Source organism: Lagopus muta, chromosome 6, assembly GCF_023343835.1.
Source record: "Lagopus muta isolate bLagMut1 chromosome 6, bLagMut1 primary, whole genome shotgun sequence".
In the NCBI taxonomy this organism is placed as follows: Eukaryota; Metazoa; Chordata; class Aves; order Galliformes; family Phasianidae; genus Lagopus; species Lagopus muta.
Genome location: NC_064438.1, coordinates 6,814,134 through 6,836,857, shown reverse-complemented (window position 1 = coordinate 6,836,857; position 22,724 = coordinate 6,814,134). Strand labels below are relative to the sequence as shown.

At 59.6% G+C, this 22,724-nt stretch overlaps 6 protein-coding genes across 12 annotated transcripts; 3 read left to right on the top strand and 3 right to left on the bottom strand.

Moving 5' to 3' along the window:
• Positions 1-222: 222 nt before the first annotated feature.
• PATL1 (PAT1 homolog 1, processing body mRNA decay factor) lies at positions 223-5,391 on the bottom strand. 2 transcript variants are annotated; one of them, XM_048949437.1, is made up of 17 exons: positions 5,301-5,391; positions 4,844-4,955; positions 4,464-4,753; positions 3,646-3,840; positions 3,460-3,561; positions 3,266-3,355; positions 2,957-3,165; positions 2,805-2,888; positions 2,466-2,649; positions 2,149-2,263; positions 1,944-2,041; positions 1,811-1,870; positions 1,572-1,720; positions 1,306-1,465; positions 1,028-1,183; positions 862-953; positions 223-781 (listed from the first exon to the last, which is right to left on the bottom strand). In XM_048949437.1, exons 1-17 carry the CDS (start codon positions 5,313-5,315, stop codon positions 628-630), a joined length of 2,265 nt encoding a protein of 754 aa, XP_048805394.1. In that variant the 5' UTR covers positions 5,316-5,391; the 3' UTR covers positions 223-627. The 2 variants fall into 2 exon arrangements, with proteins under 2 accessions (XP_048805394.1, XP_048805395.1); XM_048949438.1 differs by having other exon boundaries at positions 224-781; positions 3,466-3,561.
• An 879-nt stretch (positions 5,392-6,270) lies between these two features.
• Positions 6,271-10,427, top strand: STX3 (syntaxin 3). 3 transcript variants are annotated; one of them, XM_048948338.1, is made up of 10 exons: positions 6,271-6,297; positions 6,939-7,013; positions 7,088-7,187; positions 7,299-7,373; positions 7,456-7,523; positions 8,576-8,684; positions 8,765-8,838; positions 8,913-9,047; positions 9,377-9,487; positions 9,613-10,427. In XM_048948338.1, the coding sequence occupies exons 1-10, from the start codon at positions 6,271-6,273 to the stop codon at positions 9,688-9,690; spliced, it is 852 nt and encodes a 283-aa protein (XP_048804295.1). In that variant the 3' UTR covers positions 9,691-10,427. The 3 variants fall into 3 exon arrangements, with proteins under 3 accessions (XP_048804295.1, XP_048804293.1, XP_048804292.1); XM_048948336.1 differs by having other exon boundaries at positions 6,271-6,300; positions 6,933-7,013; XM_048948335.1 differs by having other exon boundaries at positions 6,271-6,300; positions 6,933-7,013; positions 9,377-10,427.
• Positions 10,428-10,735: 308 nt separating this feature from the next.
• MRPL16 (mitochondrial ribosomal protein L16) lies at positions 10,736-11,916 on the bottom strand. Its single transcript, XM_048948340.1, has 4 exons — positions 11,784-11,916; positions 11,601-11,666; positions 11,352-11,500; positions 10,736-11,269 (listed from the first exon to the last, which is right to left on the bottom strand). Exons 1-4 carry the CDS (start codon positions 11,863-11,865, stop codon positions 10,784-10,786), a joined length of 783 nt encoding a protein of 260 aa, XP_048804297.1. The 5' UTR covers positions 11,866-11,916; the 3' UTR covers positions 10,736-10,783.
• Positions 11,917-12,094: 178 nt separating this feature from the next.
• On the bottom strand, positions 12,095-16,329 carry CBLIF (cobalamin binding intrinsic factor). The gene is made up of 10 exons (XM_048948167.1): positions 16,239-16,329; positions 15,973-16,124; positions 14,454-14,592; positions 14,180-14,353; positions 13,909-14,052; positions 13,683-13,826; positions 13,192-13,602; positions 12,648-12,795; positions 12,434-12,552; positions 12,095-12,362 (listed from the first exon to the last, which is right to left on the bottom strand). The coding sequence occupies exons 1-10, from the start codon at positions 16,327-16,329 to the stop codon at positions 12,301-12,303; spliced, it is 1,584 nt and encodes a 527-aa protein (XP_048804124.1). The 3' UTR covers positions 12,095-12,300.
• Positions 16,330-16,432: 103 nt separating this feature from the next.
• Positions 16,433-18,820, top strand: LOC125694889 (membrane-spanning 4-domains subfamily A member 12-like). The gene is made up of 7 exons (XM_048948719.1): positions 16,433-16,560; positions 17,060-17,179; positions 17,312-17,368; positions 17,679-17,810; positions 18,123-18,236; positions 18,320-18,403; positions 18,483-18,820. The coding sequence occupies exons 1-7, from the start codon at positions 16,471-16,473 to the stop codon at positions 18,501-18,503; spliced, it is 618 nt and encodes a 205-aa protein (XP_048804676.1). The 5' UTR covers positions 16,433-16,470; the 3' UTR covers positions 18,504-18,820.
• A 248-nt stretch (positions 18,821-19,068) lies between these two features.
• Positions 19,069-22,723, top strand: LOC125694887 (membrane-spanning 4-domains subfamily A member 15-like). Of its 4 annotated transcripts, none has more exons than XM_048948713.1 (8): positions 20,437-20,897; positions 21,056-21,224; positions 21,344-21,508; positions 21,643-21,765; positions 21,981-22,040; positions 22,147-22,308; positions 22,378-22,497; positions 22,577-22,691. In XM_048948713.1, the coding sequence occupies exons 3-8, from the start codon at positions 21,347-21,349 to the stop codon at positions 22,583-22,585; spliced, it is 636 nt and encodes a 211-aa protein (XP_048804670.1). In that variant the 5' UTR covers positions 20,437-20,897; positions 21,056-21,224; positions 21,344-21,346; the 3' UTR covers positions 22,586-22,691. The 4 variants fall into 4 exon arrangements, with proteins under 4 accessions (XP_048804672.1, XP_048804670.1, XP_048804671.1 ...); XM_048948714.1 differs by having other exon boundaries at positions 20,442-20,897; positions 21,984-22,040; positions 22,577-22,723; XM_048948715.1 differs by having other exon boundaries at positions 19,069-21,224; positions 21,316-21,508.
• Position 22,724: the final 1 nt, after the last annotated feature.

The window sequence follows — 22,724 nt, the reverse complement described above, 5'->3', positions numbered from 1 at the left end:
GAGGGCGCTGCCACGGGGCGCTAACCTATGGCCTTTACCCAGGGCGCGGCGCGGCCACGTAGACCTGACGTCACCGCTTGGGGGCGTGGCCACGGCCGTGACGTTCCTGGGGGCGGGGCAAGCAGAGGCCAGGCGGGACCGTACAGAATCCGACTTTATTTACATCCTATAAAAATGTAAAGTTAGAAACTTTATTCTCCTGAACCAGAGCCGAAAACCGGGCAAAACCGAAAAAAAAAAAAAAAAAAAAAAAGCACAAAAAAAAATTCAAATAAAATATATATATAATAACAAGGGATCTCCATGGGATGGCGTGGGCCTACGGGGCTGTGTGTGTGTGTGTGTGTGTGTGTGAACTGCAACTGCGGTGGGGCCGGGGTGAGGAGGCAGGGGGTGTGCAAACAGCATGGGGGGGCTGAAACCGGGCGCTAGAACCAGAAGACACCAGAACCCAGCAGCAGAACGAGCTGCCAGGTGCTGCCAGGGGCTGGGGGCCAGAACCAGGCACCGGCACTGAGACTCAGCGCTAGGACTGAGCAACAGCACCGGCACTCAGCCACAGAACTACCCATCTGTGCCCGCCCCAGGGCACCGTCCTGCCGGGGGGGGGGGGGCTGAGCGCAGCACTCACTGCAGCTTGGTCTGCAGGAGGTTGAGCTTCTGTTGGTCGACGTAGCGGGAGAAGAAAGAGAGCAGGTTGGAGGGGGGGGGCACCGGCTTGGGCAGGGCAGTGGGTGGTACACGCAGCAGCTCTTGAGTGGCCAGCAGCATCAGCTCCGTCCTGTGGGCAGAGGATGTGTCGGCATGGGGACAGCGCTGGCTCTTCCCCCAGCATGACGGCCCTGCCGCTCCATCTCTCACCACTGGTTGTCCTGCATCAGCTCCGTGCCGCCGTCTGTGCTCTGCAGCTCCTCCCCACGGCTCAGAGCCAGGTACAGCAGGGACAGGCCGAACTGCGGGGATGGAGATGAGGTGTTGGGGACCCGCGGGGACGCAACGGAGCAACGCCAGCCCCGCAGGTGCCCACCTTGTTTTGGAGCACTGTGGTGAGGTGCAAGTTGGTGGAGGTGGGTGCGGCAGCACTCTGAGGTAGGTTGGTGAGCTGCTGCACCAGGCTAGTGACTGTCCCTAGGGGGAGCTGGTATAGGAGGTGTGAAAAGGGCCGCAGCAGGCAGGGCAGCACCTGGGGGAGCATAGAGAGCTGGGATGCAGCGTTGCCCCATAACCATCCCCATTCTCCCAAGGGGAGAGGTGGGGGCCTGCATTGTGGGGCGTGGCAGGAACGCTCTGAGCTGCAGAAGTCACCTCATCCTGAGCATCCTTCTTGATGAGGAAGGGCAGGTTCCGGGCCGTCGCCAACAGCACGTCGGCCGCTTGCTCAGGGGACAGGAAGGGGAGGATGCGGGCCACCAGGCGCTTTCCTTTCCGGATGCACATGATCTGCATGAAGTGGTCATCGCTCAGCCTGTGAAGGAAATGACTCAGCCAGCACAGCGATAGAAGGTGCACCCCACAGCGACATCGAGGTGCAAAAGTGAGGTCATTTCAGCCCCCAGCCTCCCCCTGCTCACCTTTCCTGCCCCGGTGCTTTCCCACGCAGATTGTCATACATGTTGCAGATCTTCTGCTTCCTCTCACCTATCAGGGCGGGCCGCTCGCCCTCCAAGCTCAGGAGGTAGCGTCTCTCGTAGTCCTCCACATCCAGGAGGAGGCTGTACGTCTACAGGACAGGTGGCCATCGCACAGGGCAGAGACCCACAGTCAGAGACCCACAGGCGTGCCCCATACAGAGTGGGGACACAGCACTTACCTTCTCAATGGTGACAAGTGTCTGGCGCCGCTTGTCCCGGACCTGCTTCTCCTTTGTCTCCTGCTCAGGGGAGAGAGGAGGTCAGGGTACAGGTGCAGGTTATGGGGGGCTGGGAGGAAGGGGCAGCACTCACGTCATCCTCTCCACGGGAGGTCACCACTGCATCGATCATCTTCCGGGGGTTATTCACACTTGAGACTGTCAGCTTCCCAAGCGAGCCCTCAAACTGCACTGCAGGACAGGGCAGGGGATGCAAGGAGCCAGCTTCCAGGGCAGGACTGCTCTCCCTGCCCCCAGACCTCACTTCCTTCCCCAGACCTGGGGAAGGAAGCGCTAACCTGGCTTGTAGGTGTGCTCCAGCTTTGCCACCTGAGGGGTGATGAGTTTCGTACGCTCCTTCTTGGGACCATCTTCCTCAGCTGCTGACAGCTTCTCCAGCTTCTGGAAGTAGTTCTGGAACAGAGACAGGAAAGGTCAGTATCCCAGGAGCAAAGCCCTCTCCCCACTGCTTCTCCTTCACGCAGCAGTGCTTCACAACACTCCTTCCCGGTACACGCAGAGAGTGTGATGTCTTCTCTGATGCCCTCCCTTTCCCAAGGCAAAGCATGACAGCTCTTCCCTCATGCTGGCCCCATCCCTGCCCCTCTCCCAGTACCTGATAGTAGTAGTCATCCAAGTAGGGATCGGTGCTCTGCAGCTGCATCATCTGGATCTTGGACACCCAGTCCTTCTCCCGCTGCAGCATGAGGTTTGCGTAGGGGTCCTTGCGTGCCTGCTCCTGGTGGCTGCCACGGTGGCCCCCTCGTTCCCCCATCGAGCCGTTGAGGCCACGGTGCTGGCTGGCAGGAGGCAAGAAGAGCACCCATGAGCACACAGGAGCTACAGGAAGGGACAGAGAGTGGTGCACAGGCTAGCCCCGGCTGCACAGGCCCCCAGAACAGCCGGCACCGGGGCACCGCCCACCTCCTCACGCTCCCTCCCGCCCGGTGCTCACTTTCGGTTCTGCTGCTGCCGCTGGTGCAGGAGCCGGCGATGCTGGGGGTGCAGGTGGGTGGTGTCCGGTCGGAAGGGCTGTGGCCTGTGGGGAGCACACGGGATTACAGGGCTGTACAGCAGGCGCGCGACCCCAAGGGGGTCAGTGCCTACCTCAGGCCCTGCAGGTGAGGCACGGGGCCCGGCGGAGGCTGCGGCTGTGAGGGCGGAGCGGGGCCAGCCCCAAAGAAGGCACGAAAGCCGCCAGTGGGAGCCATCATCTGCCCCATTCTGCCCTGCAGCAGCTTGGGATTGACGGAGGGTAGTGGGTTCCCAACAAGGCCTGAGACTCGAGCAAACTGGCTGGGAGAAATTCGGCCGGCCTGAAATTCGGGGCAGAGGGAGTGTGGGTCAGGAAGGGTCCATCAGAATGCTGGACCCTCACCCCTAAGGGGCTGGTGGGCACAGAGTCCAGGGCTTTACCTGCGCTCCTCCCAGCAGCTGCGCCCGCTGCAGGTGGGTGAAAACGGGAGAGACACTGGTGGGGAATGGGTGGCCCAGCAACGAAGAGTTCTGCGAGAAAATAAAGGAGCAGAGCCCCCAGTCATGGTCCTCCCAGGTGGGATGATGATGCAGCCGGGGCATCAGAGGGGCTTGGGGGTGGGAGCAGGGAGTACTGGTACGTTGCAGAGCTGGTTGGGGGACATCCTCTCGCTGTAGGGAGCAGAGTAGCGCTGCTGCATGGTAGCCCTGATGTGGACAGGCTTTGGACACAGGATCTGAGAGAAGGAAAGCAGTGGGGGTTTGACGTCTGGCTCCTCACCACGGGGCGTGCACCTGCTTTAGGGAGCTGGGGGCCATACCTGCTGGTTAAAATTGGGCATAGCGACCTGCTTGGGAGGGGTACCGATGGGGACTGCTCGTACAGGGGGGCTCCCAATGATGGGAGAGGATGAGCGACGTGGCAGTGCCCGCTCTGAGGGGTCCCGCTCCTCCTCCTGAGCCTGCAGGGGTCTCTGGGGCAGAGCGTAGTCCAGCACGGACACTGATGGCATCTCCTGCAAGTAGAAGTGGGGAGAAAAGCCCTGGAAAGAAGTCTCAGGGCTGGACATGGTGGCAAGGACGTTGACACTGACGTGGTATAGTGCAGAGGAGCTGCCGCATAGTGCTTTCCCAGTGCTGGAGATCCCCACGCCCCAGCCAGGATTCTCAGGGAGCCCCAAGGATCCTGTGTATGATTCTTAATTAAGCCTCACTCTCTGTCACCTAGCAATTAAAACAGTTATGGCTCAAGGCACTGACAATCCCAAATCCTGAGTGCTGACACCATGAGGGATTGAGTGGCACCACCCAGCCCAGAGAGAGCATATGCAGAGTCAAGAAGTGATGTCCAAGCACAGCTCACCCAACAGCCACAGAATATCCCAAGCTGGGAGGGACCCACAGTGACCACTGAATCCAACCCCTGACCCCACACAAGAACACCCAAAACCCAAACATGCGTCCGAGAGCATTGCCCAACACTCCTCAAGTTCTGGTAGTGTGAGGCAGTGCCTGCTTCTCTGTGAAGCGAGAAACCTCTGCTCCACGCCTACAACCCTCTGGTAAAGAGCCATTTCCTAACATTTCCTTCCCCATTCCTGCAGCCCTCTGTTGAGTGGTGACAGCATTATGCCTCTACCTGGGTGAGCAGCGGCGTGCAGATGCGCTGCAGCACAGAGGGGCCATCCCAGATGCTGGTGTTGAGTGCCATAGTCTGTGCACCAGGCCCACGGGTGTGCACAGCTCGCATGATGGCAGGGTCCTCCAGCTCACTCTCGATCACCAGCCGTGTCAGCCGCTCTGCCAGTGCATCCTCAGGTTCACCCAGCAACTCTGCATCTTCACTGCTCGGTGCGGTCTGCTGCCCAGAGCCCAAGGGTTTCTCCTCCAGCTCAGCCAATCGCTCGTGGGCCTCCTGCCAGTCATCATCTGCATGGGAACGGTGGGGTGAGCGTGGCAGCAGAGAGCACCAGGCACCGGGTGGGCAGTGAGGGCAAGAGAGAGGGACCAAGAGCTCACCGACAGCCCCAGCTCCAAAGGTGTCATCGTTGAACTGATCAATGTCCTCATCCTCCTCGCCCAGTGCCTGGAAGCCGTCGTCCTCCTCATCCAGCGGGCACTCCTCCAGGGACTGTGGTGGCAGACAGCACGTTTGTACCACCACCACTGCCAGCACTGCCATCAAGCCCAAGGCCCAGCCCTGCCCAGCAGCCCCAGTCCCAAGCCCAGAGCCCTGGCCCCAAACTACGGGCCCCAGCGCTCAGCACCCAGAGCTGACCCTGGGCCTTGAACCAACGGCCCCACGGCCCCACGGCCCCACGGCCCCACGGCCCCACGGCCCCAACGGCCCCGGCCCTCAGCTCTGAGCCCACAACCACGGCCCCAAACCCAACTCCGAGGCCCGAGCTCGAGCCCCAGCTCCGGTCCCTGCGGCCCGACCCCGCCCCCCTCAGCCTCCGCCCCGCCCCCCACTCACCGGGTACCGGAACATGGCGGCGGCGGCGGCGGCGGCGGCGCCCCCCGCCCGCAGGCTCCGCGCGGCCCGCTCCGGCCCCGCCGAGCATGCGCCGCCGCGGGCGCACGCGCATGACGTCACCCTCCCCGCCCGTCCGTGGGGTGCGCATGCGCAAAGGGGAAGCACCGCCCACTCGAAGGCTTTAGTACGCCGCGCCCCACTGCGGGCGGCTCTTAAAGGGGCAGGCGGCCTTTTTCTGCCTGCCTACGGGCACCTGTGCCCGGTCCTGCCCCATCGCCGGCGCTGCTGCCCCAACCGGTGCCCCCCACGCCAGCCGTGTCTCAGTCCTCCGCTAAGTCCCCTGGGTGTTTCCCTCTAGTCATGTCCTCCAACCTGTGTCCCACCACCTGGGTCCCCTGCCCGCAAACATGTCCCCCAGCTCACGTCCCTCAACCCGTGTGCCCTAACTATGGCCAAGTCTGCCTCATGTCCCCTAACCATGGCCACAACCCTAGTCCATGTCCCCTATTAGCCGCGCCTCCAACCTGCGTCCCACCATTTGTGCCTCCCATCCATGGCTATGTCCCCCAAACCACGTCCCCTACCCTTAGCTACACCCCCAACTCGCATCCCAACACCTGTGTCCTCTACCCGTGGCCATGTCCCCGTTTTATACCCCAACACCCTTATCCCCTATCCATGGCCCTGCCCTCCAACCCATGTCACACCATTCATATCCCCTATCCGTGGCCGTGTCCACCTGTCCACCACCACCTCCTGTCCCCCACCCGGTGCCAGGGTCATCTGTAAGCTGTGGAGACACTCGTGTCACTGGCACCTTCTCCACCCCCCCTCGGGTGTCTGGAGCACACGTGGCGGGTGCGGGCAGCCCCGCCTCAGCCTTGCTCTCATTGAGTGCCCATCAGTGGGGATTAGCGGGGCTGATGTAGGACGGCAGCAGGCGGGCGACGAGTCCTGGCAGCCCAGCACCATGCGGGACCGGCTGGAGCAGCTCCGGGCGGTGAGGGGTGCAGGGCACCATGGGGGGCACACTGGGGTCATCCAGGGATAGGTCGTGCCCTACTGCCGGAGGGGACCACGGGTCTTAGCCCTGGGAGGATTCGGGGTGGCTGCAACCTCGCTGTGGCATGCAGGAAGGGATGCAGAACACACACAGGGCCCTGTGCCCTGCTTTTGGGTTCTTGGGGTGCTCCCCATGCTGCGCAGCCCTGCAGCCTCCATGCTGCCCCGTGGGGGATTTAGCAGGGATTAAGGGAGGCACTGCCCACGATCAGGCCCTGCGGGGGGAGCAGGGGATTAAGCATTATTTTTACCCCAGAAATAGGGGGCTGGGGCACGACACCATGGTAATGGCAAGGGTGGCTGTGGGGCAGAGGGGAGCTCGTGCAGAGCTGCTGTGGGGTGACGTTTGGGGCCGCAAAGCCCCATGATGGAGTGCCTCATCTCTGTCCCTGCTCCTCCCACTGCCCAGCCCTGCAATCCGTTAATTCCCGCTGGTCAGATGTGAGCAGATGGCACCCGGCTGGACCCCCCCTCACTGCTTGGGGGCCATTGCGTCCCTCCCTGTCCTCGTCCCACACCCACCGGGTGTCCCCAGCTGTCCCCTGAGCATCCCCTCGCTACTTCCCACAGAAGCAGGATGCTGAGGATGACACCGATGAGATGGAAATCGCCATCGACAACACAGCCTTCATGGACGAATTCTTTGCTGAGGTGTGGAGCAGGTGGACACAGGGGATGTGGGGCACGTGGGGGACACAGGTGACATGTCCTCACGGCCCTTCTAGATTGAGGAGACGAGGCAGAACATCGACAAAATTTCAGAGAACGTGGAGGAGGCCAAGAAGCTCTACAGTGTCATCCTCTCGGCCCCCATCCCTGAGCAGAGTGAGCATGGCTGTGTGTCGTCGTCCCTCCCCCCCCCATCAGGGCCATACGTCCCCTCCTTGGACACACACCTGTGATGGCATCCCCATCTCAGTATCCCCTCCCCTGCAGAGACCAAAGATGAATTGGAGCAGCTCACAGCTGACATCAAGAAGACGGCCAACAGCGTGCGCAACAAGCTGAAGAGTGAGTGGCTGTGTCCCCGGTCCTGGGGCCACCGTGGTGGGGGGGAAATGCACCTGACAGGTGGGGTTCTCACTGCTGGCAGGCATGGAGAGGAACATCGAGCAGGATGAGGCCCGCTCCTCTGCCGACCTGCGCATACGCAAGTCCCAGGTGAGGTGACTGCACCCTGCCATCCCCTCCCGGGGGTGGAATGCATCGCGGCTGCTCCCACACTCAGGCTTGTCCCCTGGGGCTGAGGCATGTTTTATCTATGGTGTCCCTGTTCCCGTATCCCTGTTGCCATCCTTAGTGCTCAGTCATGTACCCTGATGTGGGACACACTGTGCTTGGGGGTTCCCCATTCACAACTCTAGCGCTTGGTCCTGTCCTCACGTTCTGGTACATGACATGCCTGCAGTGTTCCCATCCCAATGTCCCTGTCCCAGTGTCCCCATCCCCAGCACTCAGTCCTATCCTATAGGGCTGAGGCTCACCATGCCTGAGGTGTCTCCAGCCCAATCTCCCCATCCCCAACCCCAGCACTTGATCCTAACCCCATGGGCTGGAACACAACATGCTCAGGTTACCATCATGCCAATGTCCCCATCCCTGTATCCCCATCCCCAGTTGTTGGCCCTGTCCCTGGGAGCTGGAACATGCCATGCCTGAGATATCTGCTTTCCAGTGTTGCCATCCCAATGTCTCTGTCTCTGTCATAGCACTCAGTCACGTATCCTGTGGTCAGGCACATCAGAATGTTCCCATTCCCAGCACTCAATCCTGTCCCCCGGGGCTGGGACACTGGGGTGTCCATATCCCAGTGTCTCTCATACATAACTCCAGAGCTTGATCATAATACCAGGAGCTGGAACATGCCATACTCGACGTTCCCAACCCAATGTCACCATCCCAATATCTCTGTCCCTGTCCTCCGCAGTCATGTATCCCTGTGGTGGGACACATCACGGTAACCCCATCCCACCATCTCTGCCCCCTGCACTCAGTCCTGTCCTCTAGGACTGGGACACACCACACCTCGGGTGGCCCCAGCCCAATGTTCATATCCCCAGTACTTGGTTCTGGAAGCTGGAACATGCCATGCCTGGGGCGTCCCATCCCAATGTCCACTTCTCACTGTCCCCATGCCCAAATCCAGCACTCAACCCAGCCCCTGGGGCTGAGCAACGCCATGCTCAGGGTGTTCCCAATGTCCCCTTCCCCAGCACTCAGTCCTGTCCCGCAAGTTCGTTGATGTGATGACCAAGTACAACGAGGCGCAGGTTGACTTCCGGGAGCGCAGCAAAGGCCGGATCCAGCGGCAGCTAGAGATCAGTGCGTGTCCCCTTCCCCACCTTATGCCCCACTCATTCAGTGGGGTGGGCAGAGCCTGTGGCAGCGCTGACTCCCCACAGCTGGCAAGAACACGACCGATGAGGAGCTGGAGGAGATGCTGGAGAGCGGGAACCCCGCCATCTTCACCTCAGGGGTGAGCCCCATGGGGCCAGGGGTTGGGGGTCTGGAGCTGCTCCTCTGACGCCTCTTGCCTTGTCTCCCCTGCAGATTGTGGACTCGCAGATCTCAAAGCAGGCACTGAGTGAAATCGAGGGGCGGCATAAGGACATCGTGCGGCTGGAGAGCAGCATCAAGGAGCTGCACGACATGTTTGTCGACATCGCCATGCTGGTGGAGAACCAGGCATGGCTGCGGGGCGAGCTGCGAGCCAGCATGGGGCAGGGGAGGCAAAGGGACTGAGGCAGGGGAAGGGAGGGAACAAACAGGGGTCTGGACATAGGACAGCATAGGGACAAGTAGGGACAGGATAGAGATGGACCGGGACTCATGCATGGGAGAACAGGGGAACAAGGAGGGACCCCGGGGGCTGGGACCTGGCCATGGAGCACCACAGAGCCATGGCACCGAACCCCCGGGAGGGTTTCCTCCCCATCCCCTCTGAGCACCCCCAGTGCCCCATGCAATGCGAGGAGTCGTGCTGTGCCCCTTGTCTCTCCTTGTTGCCCCCATAGGGAGCCATGATCGACCGCATAGAAAACAACATGGACCAGTCTGTCGGCTTCGTGGAGCGAGCTGTGGCTGACACCAAAAAGGCTGTCAAGTACCAAAGCGAAGCCAGGAGGGTGAGAGGGACCAACAGGATCCCACATTGCTCTGAGTCACCCCCTGAACCTCTGTCTTCTTGTCCCTTGTTCCCCTTCCCTGCCCAGCCCATGTCCCAGCCTCACAGTCCCTCTCTCCCGTGCAGAAGAAGATCATGATCATGATTTGCTGCATTATCCTTGTCATCATCCTCGCTGCCAGCATCGGTAGCATCTTCGCCTGACATCCCAGCCACTCCCCACAGGTGATGGGGTGCCCATGGGGTTCAGGCCAGCAGCACTCACTCACAGATGGGGTAGCAGTGCCAGCCGCCTCTGATGCTTCCCGCTTACAGGTGGCCTTTCCCCATCCTGTTCGGTGATCCTACCCGTGGCCCTGGGACCCACCTGCCAAGCCTTGAGGACGTCACCCCGAGGTCCCCTCTCATCCGCTGTCCTCACACCAGGGTCCCATAGCTCCCTACTCACCAGCACGGAGCCAGCCACAGCCAGGGCTCTGCCTTGCCCGGTGGTGAAAGCAGCTCACCCCTCACTCAGAGCTTGTGTGCAGCTATTCCTCCACGGAACTGCTCTCCAGATGTGCCGACACCTGCACCACAGCCCTCCTCCCCAATAAAGAGATGACTCACACTCCACCCCATGGTGCTGTGTCAGGGAGTCGTGTCACTCACCTCCGCATCCCATCCCCACATTTGGGCCTCCACAACCCACAGTAATCGCACCCAAAGGAAGGTAATGAAGCTGGTGAGGGGTCCGGAGCACAGGTCTTATGTGGAGTGGCTGAGGGAGCTGGGATTGTTCAGTCTGGAGAAGAGGAAGCTGGAAAAGTATTATTGTTCTCTGCCACTCCCTGAAATGAGGTTATAGTGAGGTAAAGTTGGCCTCCTACCACATAAGGAGTGAAAGGATGAGAGGCAATGACCTCAAGCTGTGCCAGGGGAGGGTCAGGCTGAATATTAGGAAAAACCTCTTTTCTAAAAGAATGGTTAGACATTGGCACGGGATGCCCAGGGGGGTGGTGGAGTCACCATCCCTGGAGGTGTTGAAGAAACGTAGATATGTGGCATGTGATCATGACATAGTGGGCAATACTGAATCACAGATTCACCAAGGCTGGAAGAAAACTCCAAGATCACTGAGCCCAACAGTCCACCTACACCAATATTTCTCCACTCACGTGCCACATCTAAACATTTCTTGGTGGTAAGCGGACAGATGGACTCAATGATTTTAGAGGTCTTTTCCAACATCAAAGATTCTACAATTCCATGCTTTCACAGAAGGCTTTATTCTGGTGGCTTCATCCCTGCCTGCGGGCTACACCCTGTGCTTGAGGAAGAATTTCCCCCAGTAGCGTCCCTTCAGCTTCAGGTCGTAGGGGCTGAGGTACCTTCGCATGCCCAGCATGTTGGCGGTGATGACACGCTCAAAGGTCCAGGGGTTCTGGTTGTTGCGCCTCTTCTCCTCCTCCTCTTGCCGCATCTGCTGCAGGCTCTGCCGGCTGACAGCAACAGCAAGGAAGGGCAGCTTGTTGGCCACCTGTGTGAGGAAGGGTTTCACCTCCTCGAACTCGCAGCGCCCACCAAGCTCCACCACGAGCTGTCCGCTCTTCACTGCGGTCACGTAGCGGTCGATGGGGCCTTTGCCACCCCCCATGCGGTGTCCGAGGCTCTTCTTTGTCAGTGGTTTGTAGGGAGCTGGCACGCGCCAGATGGCAAACATGTTCTTGGGGTCCATGCAGCGCCCGATGGTCAAGCGGATCATCTCCAGGTGCCCCCAGTGCAGGTAGCCACCCCCCAGCGCCTGTGGGACGATGGCAAGGGCTGACTGCTGGGCACCAGAGGTGCTCTAAGCCTGGTGCAACCCACCACAGCCCAGTGCTCACCAGGATGCCGTACTGCCCCTGTGTGAAATCAGTGGCCACCTGGGAAGGCCCGCGAATGTCCCGCAGCTGCCGTGGTTCCCGTCTGGCCTTCGGCACTGCCGGCACCTTCTCCATGAATTTCAGCTTCGGCCTCTCCGGGAGCGTGATGCCTGCAGGGAGGGGAAACGGGAGGATCATCGCAGAGGTGGGTGGGGAGGGAACAGACAACTCCCTCAGGCACCACCGCCAGACGCGGGGTCCCGCACTTACCACTGTAGTCAGGGGGCAGCACGAACTTCTTAAGGCCTGCCCGGGGGACGGCGCTGCCGCCGAGGCCTAAGGGCACAGTAAGCACTCAGGGCCGGGCCGGGCCGGGGGCACCAGGAAGGCCGCCCCGGGCAGCGCCCCGCACACCTCACCCCCTTCCCCGCCCTACAGACCCCTCCTGCCTACCCCATAGTCTCCCTCGGGTCCCTCCCGGGCCCCCCCGGCCTCCGCAGGCCGCCACGGCCCGCCCCAGCCGCCACCACCCCATGGCCGGAAGTGCCTGCCGGGCGCCGCCATCGGGTCCGTCCCATCAGCCGCCCGGCGGGAAGCACTTCCGGTCACACAGCTCCTTTTCCCCCTCGGCCGAGGGGAAGGGAATGCGGGTTCCGGCTCTCCAGGGCCTCTCTGCCGGGCAGAAGCCTCAGCCCGCCCTCCTTCACCCCGTGCTGCCCAGGCCGCTCCCAGGCCGCTCCCAGGCCGTATGTAGGAACACGGAACACAAAATGTCGCACGTTGGGAGGGACCCACAAGGATCACATAGCAGCAGAACAGTTGTGTTGGGAGGGACCTCAAAGACCACAGAACCACAGCGTGGCTGTGTTATTCAGGGGGCTGTGGGAGCACGCAAAGAAGGACGTTCTGCAAATGACTCTTTATTGCCACGTTGTAGGGCCCGGCAGGGCTGTTTCTCCCCCCGGTACCATCAGTAGGTGCTGAAGACAGCCTGGATGTGCTCCCCGTCGTGCGGCTCGTATGTGCCAACCCCTGCAGTGGGGAATGGGCGTGAGGCTGTGGCTCCCCACCACAGCCCCTGCCAGCCCCCCAGCACTGCCCACCTTCCTGCAGCGCGTCACTGCCACTTAAGAACTGCCAGTAGGTCCTCTCAGTCTCACTGGCAGCCAGCCCGTGGATGGACACCACCATTGGGCCCCAGGATGTTGGTTCTGTCTTAAAGCTGTGGGGCAAATGGGTGGTGGGACTGCGGTCTGAGGAGCAGTGGGTTGGGGCCCAGGTGGTGACACCGACCCTATTACGCCCCCCACTACTCACCCAAAGATGGTTTTGTCGGACTTCTCTGCCTGCTCCAGCACGACCAGGAGCACGGAGCCATGTGGGACATCCACTGTGGTGGTATAGGTGAAGAACTGTCCAACCAAGTTGTTGGTGATGGTGTACTTCACTGTGATGGTGGATCCCACTGAGAAAATACGACAGGAGCTGTGAGTTCATTGTCTCAAAGGGGAAATTGTTGTCCAACAAGGAAGTAAGCAGAAATAAATGATGGCAAATATGCAAAGAACAAACGGAAATGTGACAACGTGACCAGAGGTAAGTCAAGTATGTGGCAATGGCTGGTGTCAACAAAATGGAAAGGTAATGTTTCCTGCAAGGGACCTTTATTCTCATTAAGGGCTAATGACATACCAAAATCCACATCCATCAGCATGGACATGAGAGTATAATGTGACAGCAACCACACCTTCCCAGTCTGGACTCTTCCAGCCCCATAAGGTGCATACCCAATTGGAGTAATCCATTACAAACTATAAGGAGAGCAGGGTGGTGGCCCCGTGGGGATGGAGGCAGACAATACCTTCCTGAACTGCCATGCCCTGGCTCGGGGTTGGGTCCAGCTGCAGGCTAGTTGTTTTGGATGCTTCAGAGCTGCAGTCCAGACTGGCAGAATCCAGGTAGGTTTTGCCTACCAGGGCTGGCAGTGCCTGAGCAATGGCCATAGGCTGCTGCAGGTGGTGTTCGGTGATGGCAGCCACGGGCTGGGTGCAGTCCCACTTCTGCGGGGCATAGAACTTGCCTGCAGCCAGCAGCAGCTGCATGGCCAGACCTGTGCTGTAGATGTTCCCAATGAAGCCATTTCCTTTATTCTGATTTTCAAGGAATTCGTTGGTCACTTTTGACAGCGTTGAGTTCAGCAGGTCCTGCATACTCTGGAGCTCATTCCGGTTATAGGCACACACCAGTGGCAGTGCCATCATGGCCTGCTCGTCTGCATAGTGACACTGTCACAGCCTGCTTGGCTTGGACAGAGCCAGCTGGACTGTGGTGTTGGAGTGGGGGGACTCTTACCCACAGAGAGCTTGTCCTGGGAACTCCGCAGCTGCTTGGCCAGGATGGTGACAGCGCTCTGGTAGCCACTTGCTCCCATCACACACAGCGCTTGTGCATCCAGCCCCACACTGAACAGTGTGCTCAGCGGGGTGCCTTTCTCCTCTGTGGAAGTACAGGGTTCCATCAGCCAGCACAGGCCAAAGCAGCATCCCTGTGTTGCCATGTGCCACTCTGAGCCCCATACCCCAGTGTGCCACCTCCTTGTCCATCTTCTCCTGAAGGATACTGAGCAGGTCAACGCTCTGCCCATGTGCCTCCACATGTTTCAGATCACAGCAGGAAGAGAGCAGGGCCAGCGTGTACAGGGCCACCTGGCCCGAGGACATGTCTGCGGGGACAGAGAGTGGCGGGGGCAAACAGCTGGGACCCAAACCCACTGTCCCCAGACTATGGACAGCCAACCCAAGGCACTGATGCCACAGGGTTCTGGGATGGCCCCTGAGGCACCCTCCTACCATTTGCTTGCTTCACTGCTGTCTCCTTGATCCGCTCGAGCAATTCCTGCTGGGCCTTGCTGCTGTCCCCAGCCAGGTTGAGGGCCAGCAGCACACTGGGATTGGGCAGTCCACTGTCCATAGCTGAGTGCTGCAGTATCCCCAGCATGCGGGCACGCTCCTCAGCATTGACGACTGTGGTGAGAGGGAGTGGGCTGGGACGTGCTGGGCACCCCGTCTGTCCCCTACTGGGCTTTGCACCCATTCTCCTCCCCGATATCCCCGTGTTACTCACTGCAGTCCTGGGGGACCGAGCCTTCCGCCCCACAACCTGCAAGTGCCAGCAGCACCGCGACGCTGAGAGCCACGCCAAGCATCCTCAGAACCTCCGTGCCAGCGGTGCCCCTCTGACGCCGTATCCTCTCTGCTCTCAGCTGCCTCCAGCAGTGCTGCACTGACCTTCTGCTCCTGGGGGCTTATCTGCGTGCCTGGCCTTAGCACCCAGGGGTGGTGCTCGCTGACCAATGGGGTTGTGGTATAGCAAGGCCCTCTTCCTTGGCACTGAGACCAGCCAGAACCTGACCAACAAGTCTGGTGCCTGGCACTGTTCTCATGGTCTGTACCCATGCCTCGCCCCAGGAAGCACTTTCAGCAGGATACGTGTCCCTGTAGGTCTTCCTCTGCTGTCTCCTACAGGCAGTGGGGACTGCTGGCAGTGGGGCCTGCTAATATCTCCATGTGACCACTACATGGCTTTCTCCAGATGGTGTTGACTGCTCCTGCTGCAGCACTCCCTGGGGGGCTACAGCAGCTGGTGCCAGTGGGACAGCGGTGTGGTTAAGAGCTGGGGTTGTGGGGACGGAGGGATGAATGGGTGGCGTCTCCTTGCAGAGCTGCAGGGGGAAGCCAGCCTCAGCCTGAAGCTACTCTCAATGCTGCCCACCGTCCCACAGACCCCTACAGCCTTCCAACGCTGCTCCACGGCCCTGGTGCTGTGTGGCAGCCAGAGGAACTCAGATGAATGCAGGGCACCCCCTGGGGATGTGTGTCCCCTGTGCCCCTTATCCTCCCCCTTGCCTCTTCCCACAGGGCCAGTGCTCCCCATTCATGCCACCATGTTGGCCATGGTGGCCGTGGGCTCCAACTTCACCTCTGTGGGCATGCTGGACTGCCACTGTTCTGTGCGGTGCTACTGCTGCCAGCACAGGAAGGTGGCACCAGGAGAGCCTTGGCCCCCAACGTGGCCTATAGGGGCTGGGATTTTCCCATTCCTGCAGATCCCACTGCTCTGAAGACTGAGTGTTTTGGCAACAGATGTGGAATGGAGGTGGACGGACGGCTGCAGAGTAGTGAATCCCATGCATGTGGGGGCTTGGGACTGGGGGGTTGTGCTGCACTGTGGCATAGCTGGGTCTGCTCTCAGTGACTTGGGATTGGCGGCCAGCTGGGTGGCCATTACCTGCTGGGGGGAATGTGGGGCTCAGGCTGTGTTGCCAGTAGAAGGGCAGAGCTCTGTGCCCACGGGAATGTTTAACTTTAGAAAAACCTTGGGAAAAATGCCCGGTACTTGTAGCTGTGTTGCTGGGTAGGGGTGTTAAGGGGGAGAGCCTTTTGGGGACTGTGCTTTGGGATGAGTTGGTGGGATATCCCCCAGGGTGGGGGAGCGGATATCCCCCAGGTTGGAAGGTAGAGAGGAGCACCAGCACTGTTATCCCGCCTCCCTTCCCAAGGAGCAGGGCTGGAGACTCGGGAGCTTTCCCAAATTGAGGTGGGGGGCAATGCTGGCACCCACTTGTCCTCCTTTCCCTCAATACAGAGGTGCCCTCCTCTGCCCTAGCAGCCCCTTCAGCTGCATAGATCTGCGGGGAGGGGGGCTCTTTTCTCCACAGCCTACCCCGCAGGGAGGAGATGTTCCTGTGCCTAATGGCTTTGATGGAGCTTTCTTCCAGGAACTCACTTTGAGCCGCTGTAAACAGAACAAAGAGACAAAGATGGGTTGCTGGTTTTTTCTTTTTTTTTTTCTTTTTTTTTGGGGGGGGGGGGGAAGGGGGGTTGTGGGGAGATTCTGAGCACTCAGCACCTGCTCCCCCCTGCCCCGTTGTCCCCCCTTTCTCCAGCAGCACGCACACCTCGGACCCTCCCGACGGGCACGCGTGGTTGCCCCCTGACATCACGGCGGAGGCTCCAATCGCAGGAACGGGGGCGGCCCCCGGTGCTCGGGACCGAGAGCGAGCGGGGCGGGCTGGGGGGGGAGAGGGGGGGGAGAAGATGTAGATGGAGACGGGGGGGGCTCCGGTGGCGGCTCTGTCTCCATGCAAGGGATGGGGACGCTGCGGCTGGGGAGCCGTGCTGTCATGTACACGGCCGAGACACTGCCCAAGGGCAAGAACCGAGTGATGGGGGTGAGTTGGGAGTAGGGGGGGGGGGGGGGGGAAGGGTTCCCATCCCTATGACACCCCTACACTGCCATTACAACTCCTCGTACCCCTGCTGACCTCTCCAAAATGCCCCCACCCTTAGCATCCCTGAGAGGTTCCCCATCCCTGAGAGGTTCCCCATCCCCGTGGGTGCTCTCAGACCTTAGTGTTGGGGGGGGGCACAGGGACCTTCCTCCCTCTCCCTCCCCATGCTCTGTGGTGAGAGAAGAGGGGTTAATCCTAGGCACGGGGGGGCTGGGGCACTGAAGGATTAACCCTTGGCTTGGAGGTGGAGGGATGAGGAGCATAGGGGCTGTGTGCCTCCCCCAGCATAGCACACAGCAGGGATGCATCCCCCATGCATGCAGATGCCATCGATGTGGGAACCCCTTCCTAAACTGCAGGGTTGGAACCCTGGGGGTTTGGCTCCTAAAGCTCAGGGGCTGCCCCAGGGGGGCCCATCCCTGACTCGCCGTCCCCTCAGACTATCCAGATCATGACCGGCTTCATGCACATTGGCTTCGGTATCGTCCTGACCACACTCACCAATGTCTACTCCTCCATCTTCATCACCGGCGAGATCCCCTTCCTGGGCGGTGTGTCTGTGCGTAGCATGGGAGTTGGGGGCTGCCTGCCGGCCCCCCCACTTCCTCTGGAGATGGGGAAGCTGGGGGGGGGGTGCTCTATGGGTCTGGGGACACGGGACTGAGTGCCCCCCTCCCCTCTCCCGCTGCAGTTCATCATCTCAGGCTGCCTGTCCATTGGGGCAGAGAAGAGTCCCACGGAGTGTGCGGTGAGTGTCTGTCTGCCCCCCGCCCCCTTCCTGGCCCCCAGATCTGAAGTGGGATGTGGGGAGCAGCACGTGCACGAGTGGAACCCGCTGGGGCAAAGCTGTGTCCCTGTTTGAAGCTTGTACTGAGGTTATTTCTGTCAATGAGCAATGGGAAAAGGGGAATTAGCAAAGCTGTTAATTCTGCTGTGTCAGCAGCAGCGCTGAGGGAGTGCTGGGATCCCACATCAGGGGTGGTGCTGGGGATGGCCCTAAGATGTTACCCACAGCTGTGGGGTAAAAAGGGCCAGGAAAAGCCTCTCCATGCCTGCAGGTGAAGGGCAGCCAAGCCATGAACATCATCAGCGCCATCTTTGCGCTCCTGGGCATCGTCGCCTTCATCATTGACCTCAACTTCAACGGGCTGTACCGCTCCAGCGATGACTACTACAGCTACCTTGTCATGGTAGGTGGGGGAGCCCTGTGGGATCCTCTGCACTCTGGAGCACTTCTCTAGACCCATTGGGATCTTGGCTCTATCGGGGCTCCCACCATCCCTTGGGCACGGTGCCACTGCCTGACCTACACTGGGCTGGTGCTGTGGGAGATGACTCATGCCCTGCATGTGCCTGGTTCTGCCTGAGCTTTGGGAAAGCAGAGAGGCACAAAAAAAAGACACAGAGCAAGACCCAGGGCTGGTGGGAGATGGGAAAAGGTCTCAGTGCACGGGGGATGTCAAGAACTGGGCACTGCTGATGGAACCTTCCCCACTTTGGAGCTCGCAGGGAATGGCATCTCCATCGTGCTGCTCATCTTCACCGTCCTGGAGTTCTGCATTGCTGTTGCCACTGCCAACTTCTGGTGCCGAGCAACACGACTCAGCCCCAATGAGGTAACAGGGGAGCAGCAGGCAGAGCACAGGGTCCTCGTTCCCCTGGCTGGGGATAAGCATGGGATGCTATTTTCCCTCTCCAGGCCATGCTGATCGTGCCCAGCACCACCAGAGTGGACCTGGCTGTGGTGCAAGCAGAGCTGCCACAGCCGCCCAGCTACTCGGAGGTGAGGGGGCTCCAGGAGGGCCGCACTGAGCCCCCAGCTCTTTGTGCAACAGCCATCTCTGAGCGCTCCTCTTTCACAGCTGGCAGCTCCTGAAGTATAGCTGGGCAGCAAGGATGTCACAGAAGCCACCTGCAGCTCCAGGGCATCGGCCCCTTCTCCTGCTGCACTGCAGGCTGGGCCATGCTTTGTAGCCCCTGAACTCAGCCCCTGTCGTCGTCCCCCAGCCCGCCCCTCCTGACCCCCATACCCTGCCCAGCTCTCACCTCCTGGCTCTCTGGGAAGGGATGGAGGTGGTCCTGCCCCATTACCCCAGCCAGGTGCTGGGCACCACACAGCAGCCGGACTCATTCCATTGTCAGCTCAGCCCCCGCTGGCTTCACTTTCTCTTGAAAATAAAATAATAAAATGCTGTGGCCAGACCCGGCTCTGCTCCTTTGCTGGGGGGGTTGCCAGAGGAGGTTACAGCTCCGTATAGATTTCAATACTCTGTCGCCTGCTGTGGGGGCTTGCACTTAGAAGGGGCTGTGGGGATGAGCCCCAGCACAGGAGGATTCACTGGAGAGTATTTTGCACCTTCTTCCAGGAGGAGTTTTGGGTCAAGTTCCGTGTTTTCCTGCTCATTTCACCACCCCCCTCCCAGTGCTTATACCATTCAGCCAAAACCTCATGGATTATTCACTCGCTCTGTTATTTCTGGGCCTGGTGCTGAAAAAATAATGAGCAGGTTTGGGAGGAGAAGCCCCAGAGGTGGGGGGAGTGCAGGGGGAAAGGATCATACTGCTCGTGTTGTGCTCACAGCACAGTCAGTTCTAGCTCCCAAGGGTCCCCCTGCGCCCATCCAGCTCCGTGCTGGTGTTCTGGCCACCCTGTGGCCAGTGCTCTTGTGGGGTCCACGCACACCCCACAGAGAGCTGAGGACCTGCACCCAACCTTCACTCCTGGCCAGGCTGCATCCCTGGGTCAAAGTAGACCAGGAAGCAGCTGGGATGGGCTTGAGGAGCAGCAGCGCAGCAACTCTGCTGAGCAATGGGTGCGGAGATGAAAGCCAGCTCTTCCTTTTTTCGTTTGCTGAAGGCTGCCCCAGAAAACACGACTTCCTCTTTAAGTAATCAGTGATCTGGAGAAAAAGCTGAAATCTGTCTTTTGGTATTTTTATGGGGATATAAAGTTTTTCACAGGAAGCAGAAACTTGCTGTGAGAAGCATTTACCCATCATGACTTGTTTTCCTTGGAAAAAGCAGGGATTTGGATCGGAAAGAGCCTGCAGCATGCAGGGTTTGCTGCTTCCCGGCATCTGCTCAGCCTGTGAGCTTCACCTCCTCTGGCATCTGCTTCTAAAATATCTTGTAACATCCTACCTTGGGCTCCTGCCATCCCCAGCTGGGCCTGGCTTTATTTAGAAAGAGAAGAATGCTTTCTCCACGAATCCCCCCTTTCAGAAATGGGTTTTAAGGCACTTCAGTGAGCTCCCACTGCTGGGATGAGAGCTGCCACAGTTGCTTCCAGCTGAAAGGCTGAAACTCCAGGGATGCTTTCAGAGCCTGAAAGCACGGATTTGGGAGGAAATCCACGGCAGTGAGTGATTTCAGCTGGGAATGCAAGCTGCTGCTGCTCTTGACAGGGGACACCACATGTGTACAAAGGATAAATAGGGGATCTGGGCATTTCCACAGGTGCTGAAGCATTCCTGGGTAACCAAGCACCAATAGCCACCAGGAGCGTAGCTGATGGGCAGAACTCTTCCACCTCCCAGCTCTTTCTGGAAAGCTGCCTCCCTAGATGAGACATAACTCAGCCTGCAGTGGGGAGCTGCCCCTTCTCCAGACCCCAGGTGTCTTCCCCAGAAGGATACTGCCATGGGGACATTTTCTAGGCTCATTTCCACACAGAAACCACCCTCCATCCTGCATACTGATCTGTGGTCATCACCCCTTCAGAAACACGCCTAGCAGAAAACAATGCATTGCGGGGATGTGTGACAAAGCAGCCTTGTCCCAAGCTCTCTGTGAAATAAAGTGGAGAAGTTGCTGGTTCCCCATGCACGTGGGGATGCCAAGAGGTGGCCCCCACGGGCTCGCAGTGGGGCCAGAGCAGGTGTCCCAGCTCTAGGGCCAAAGCAAAGCAAGAGGTGCTTCCTAAAGCTACATTTGGGATGCAGCCCCGTGTCTGCCCTGTCGCAGGGGACACTGATTTCCTGGGTCAGAATCCCCACCGTCCTGGCTGTTCTTCTATGCGGGGAGGAAGCGGCTGTTCTTCTGGCAAAGCCAGAGCACGGTGGCCTGAGGAGGGAGGAAGGGGCCCCTTGGGTGCTCTTCGGGAGCTCTCACCATGTGCTGTGGCTCCGTTCCCAGTCTGAGCTCTCATTTCCTATCGGAAACGATTGCACCCCCCTTCCTTTCAGCAGAGGAGCGAGCCTCCCAGCTCGTGATTGTGGGTGGACTGCCATCAGCGGGAACAGGCACAGGGAGTTTGGGAGGCAGAGAGACACAGAAAGGTAGCAAATGAGGTTCCCTAGGACTGACAGGGTTTCGGCTGTGTGTCATTTCACTCCCATTTGTCCTGTAAGAACAGCACCAGCCAGACCAGCGGTCTCTTCCTCTGATCACTGACACTCACTGCGGGCACTCAAGGCAGATTCACTTATTTTTGCAGCCTCTCTTCCTTCTGTTGGCAAAGCTGCCTCATTGAGCAAGAGGGGCCTGACAGGACTTCCGCAAACAAACTTCCTCTGCGGATCAAAGGGCAGCAGCACTGCAGCCCTTGTAGTCCACCTAAATTTCCCAAGAGACCAGGAGCAGCAGCACAAGCCAGGCTAAGTGAGGTACAGGGCACGGGATGGCGCATGGGGCGCAGGATGGGGTGTGAGATGTCCCCATCAGGCTGACAGCACTCCACACACGGACTAAGCACAGGCCTACCCCCGTCCCCGGGCCTCTGCAGGTAATGGCAACCACGGTGACAGAATCTGGCGGCGTGCGGATCATCACAGAGGTCATCCCGGCCACAGACCCACGGGCAGCCCAGCTGGCCTCCGGCTCCATCCAGCCCACCGTGTCTTCTTTCCAAGTCAGCGGCTTCAGGAAAGCACAGCCCAAAGTGCTGGGGGTGAGTCTGCGGCGTGGTAGGGCACATCTCCTTGGCATCGTGCTGCTGATGCTGGGATCATGGTGGGACGCACATAATGGCAGTGCTAATCCTTGTCAGCACACAGGGACCCCCTCTCTTCTGTCCTTTCCCAGACCATTCACATCGTCACTGGCATCATCCACTTGTGCTTTGGTGTCATCCTAACCTGTGCAGAGAACAACAGCGTCCTCTCCCTTCCTGTGGCCAGCGGAGTCTTCTTTTGGCTTGGGGTTCTGGTATGCAAGGGCACGCTTGGGCTTCAACCCCTTACTGCCCAGAGATATGGGGCTGGATCCCCTTGTCATGGGGGGCTCCTTGTATACCTCATATCCACTATTCTTTCTGTGGCTGGAGAGTCGGTGAGGGCGGACCTGAACACTGGAGGGGCTCTGGGATGGGTGATGGAAAGCTGTGCCCAGCTGGTGCCTCTCTTCCTCCTGTGTTTTCCAAGCAGCTCCTGGTTTCAGGCTCTCTCCTGGTGGAAAGCGAGAAAAGAGAGAACATCCTGCTGGTAAGGGCTTTGTGTCGCTGCAGCACATAGCCTCCATGAGGTGCTAAGAGGGTTGGATGGGAGACACGTCCCTGTAGGGTGACCCTTCCTGATGTGAACCACGCAGGTGAAAGTGTGTTGCGTGGCCAATGCCGCCGTCATCCTCAGCACGCTGGTGGCCATGCTCATACACACAGTGGCCATCACCCACAGCATCCCCGGCTGCAGCAGCAGCAGCAGCATGCCGCTCCTGGTGAGGCAGGAATGGTGCTTCAGCGCCGAGACCAAGGTACTGCCCGTGGCCGTGCGCAGCGGACGCTGTGGGACAGCAGGATGCTAACTGCCTTCCTGCCATCAGGCCCTGAGTAACGGCTTCGACTCCATCCTCGTCCTCTTCGGCCTGCTGGAGTTCTGCACAGCTGTGGCGGCCCTGGCCTTTGGCTGCACTGCCATCAAGCAGTACAGTTACACACGCATGGTACGGGGCTCTGCTCTACTGCCTTCCTCCTCAGCGGGCCCTGACGCTGGCCCTACAGTTCCTTCTTCTCCCTCTCCAGGTGCTGTAGTGAAGCCCACATCATCCCTGCTGCTCCCCACAGCCGGACCGCGCCCAGCCCTAAGCAGGAGCCCCACGCACTCCTAAAAAATCCTAAAAAACGAACCAAAAAATCCCAATAAACTGCCTCTCCCCCAGCCAAGCCTTCG

Bases quoted from the DNA above. Each gene is read 5' to 3' on its own strand.
- PATL1 (XM_048949437.1), bottom strand. The intron at 3,841-4,463 runs GTAGAGGCATAA...TTCTACTTGCAG, and splicing joins GCACGCCGCTGCTCACCCAG to GAGATGCCATCAGTGTCCGT. The intron at 782-861 runs GTGAGAGATGGA...CTCTGCCCACAG, and splicing joins CTGATGCAGGACAACCAGTG to GACGGAGCTGATGCTGCTGG.
- STX3 (XM_048948335.1), top strand. From the start codon at position 6,271: ATGCGGGACCGGCTGGAGCAGCTCCGGGCG. The intron at 8,685-8,764 runs GTGCGTGTCCCC...GACTCCCCACAG, and splicing joins CCAGCGGCAGCTAGAGATCA to CTGGCAAGAACACGACCGAT. The intron at 9,048-9,376 runs GCATGGCTGCGG...TTGCCCCCATAG, and splicing joins CCATGCTGGTGGAGAACCAG to GGAGCCATGATCGACCGCAT.
- MRPL16 (XM_048948340.1), bottom strand. From the start codon at position 11,865: ATGGGGTGGTGGCGGCTGGGGCGGGCCGTGGCGGCCTGCGGAGGCCGG. The intron at 11,667-11,783 runs GTAGGCAGGAGG...CTGTGCCCTTAG, and splicing joins GACCCGAGGGAGACTATGGG to GCCTCGGCGGCAGCGCCGTC. The intron at 11,501-11,600 runs GTAAGTGCGGGA...CCCTCCCTGCAG, and splicing joins GCTGCCCCCTGACTACAGTG to GCATCACGCTCCCGGAGAGG.
- CBLIF (XM_048948167.1), bottom strand. From the start codon at position 16,329: ATGTCAGGGGGCAACCACGCGTGCCCGTCGGGAGGGTCCGAGGTGTGC. The intron at 16,125-16,238 runs GTGCTGAGTGCT...TTCTGTTTACAG, and splicing joins AACGGGGCAGGGGGGAGCAG to CGGCTCAAAGTGAGTTCCTG. The intron at 13,603-13,682 runs GTAAGAGTCCCC...GTCACTATGCAG, and splicing joins CCAGGACAAGCTCTCTGTGG to ACGAGCAGGCCATGATGGCA.
- LOC125694889 (XM_048948719.1), top strand. From the start codon at position 16,471: ATGCAAGGGATGGGGACGCTGCGGCTGGGGAGCCGTGCTGTCATGTAC. The intron at 17,180-17,311 runs GTGCGTAGCATG...CTCCCGCTGCAG, and splicing joins CCTTCCTGGGCGGTGTGTCT to TTCATCATCTCAGGCTGCCT. The intron at 18,404-18,482 runs GTGAGGGGGCTC...CCTCTTTCACAG, and splicing joins AGCCGCCCAGCTACTCGGAG to CTGGCAGCTCCTGAAGTATA.
- LOC125694887 (XM_048948715.1), top strand. From the start codon at position 21,347: ATGGCAACCACGGTGACAGAATCTGGCGGCGTGCGGATCATCACAGAG. The intron at 21,509-21,642 runs GTGAGTCTGCGG...GTCCTTTCCCAG, and splicing joins CACAGCCCAAAGTGCTGGGG to ACCATTCACATCGTCACTGG. The intron at 21,766-21,980 runs GTATGCAAGGGC...GTGTTTTCCAAG, and splicing joins TCTTTTGGCTTGGGGTTCTG to CAGCTCCTGGTTTCAGGCTC.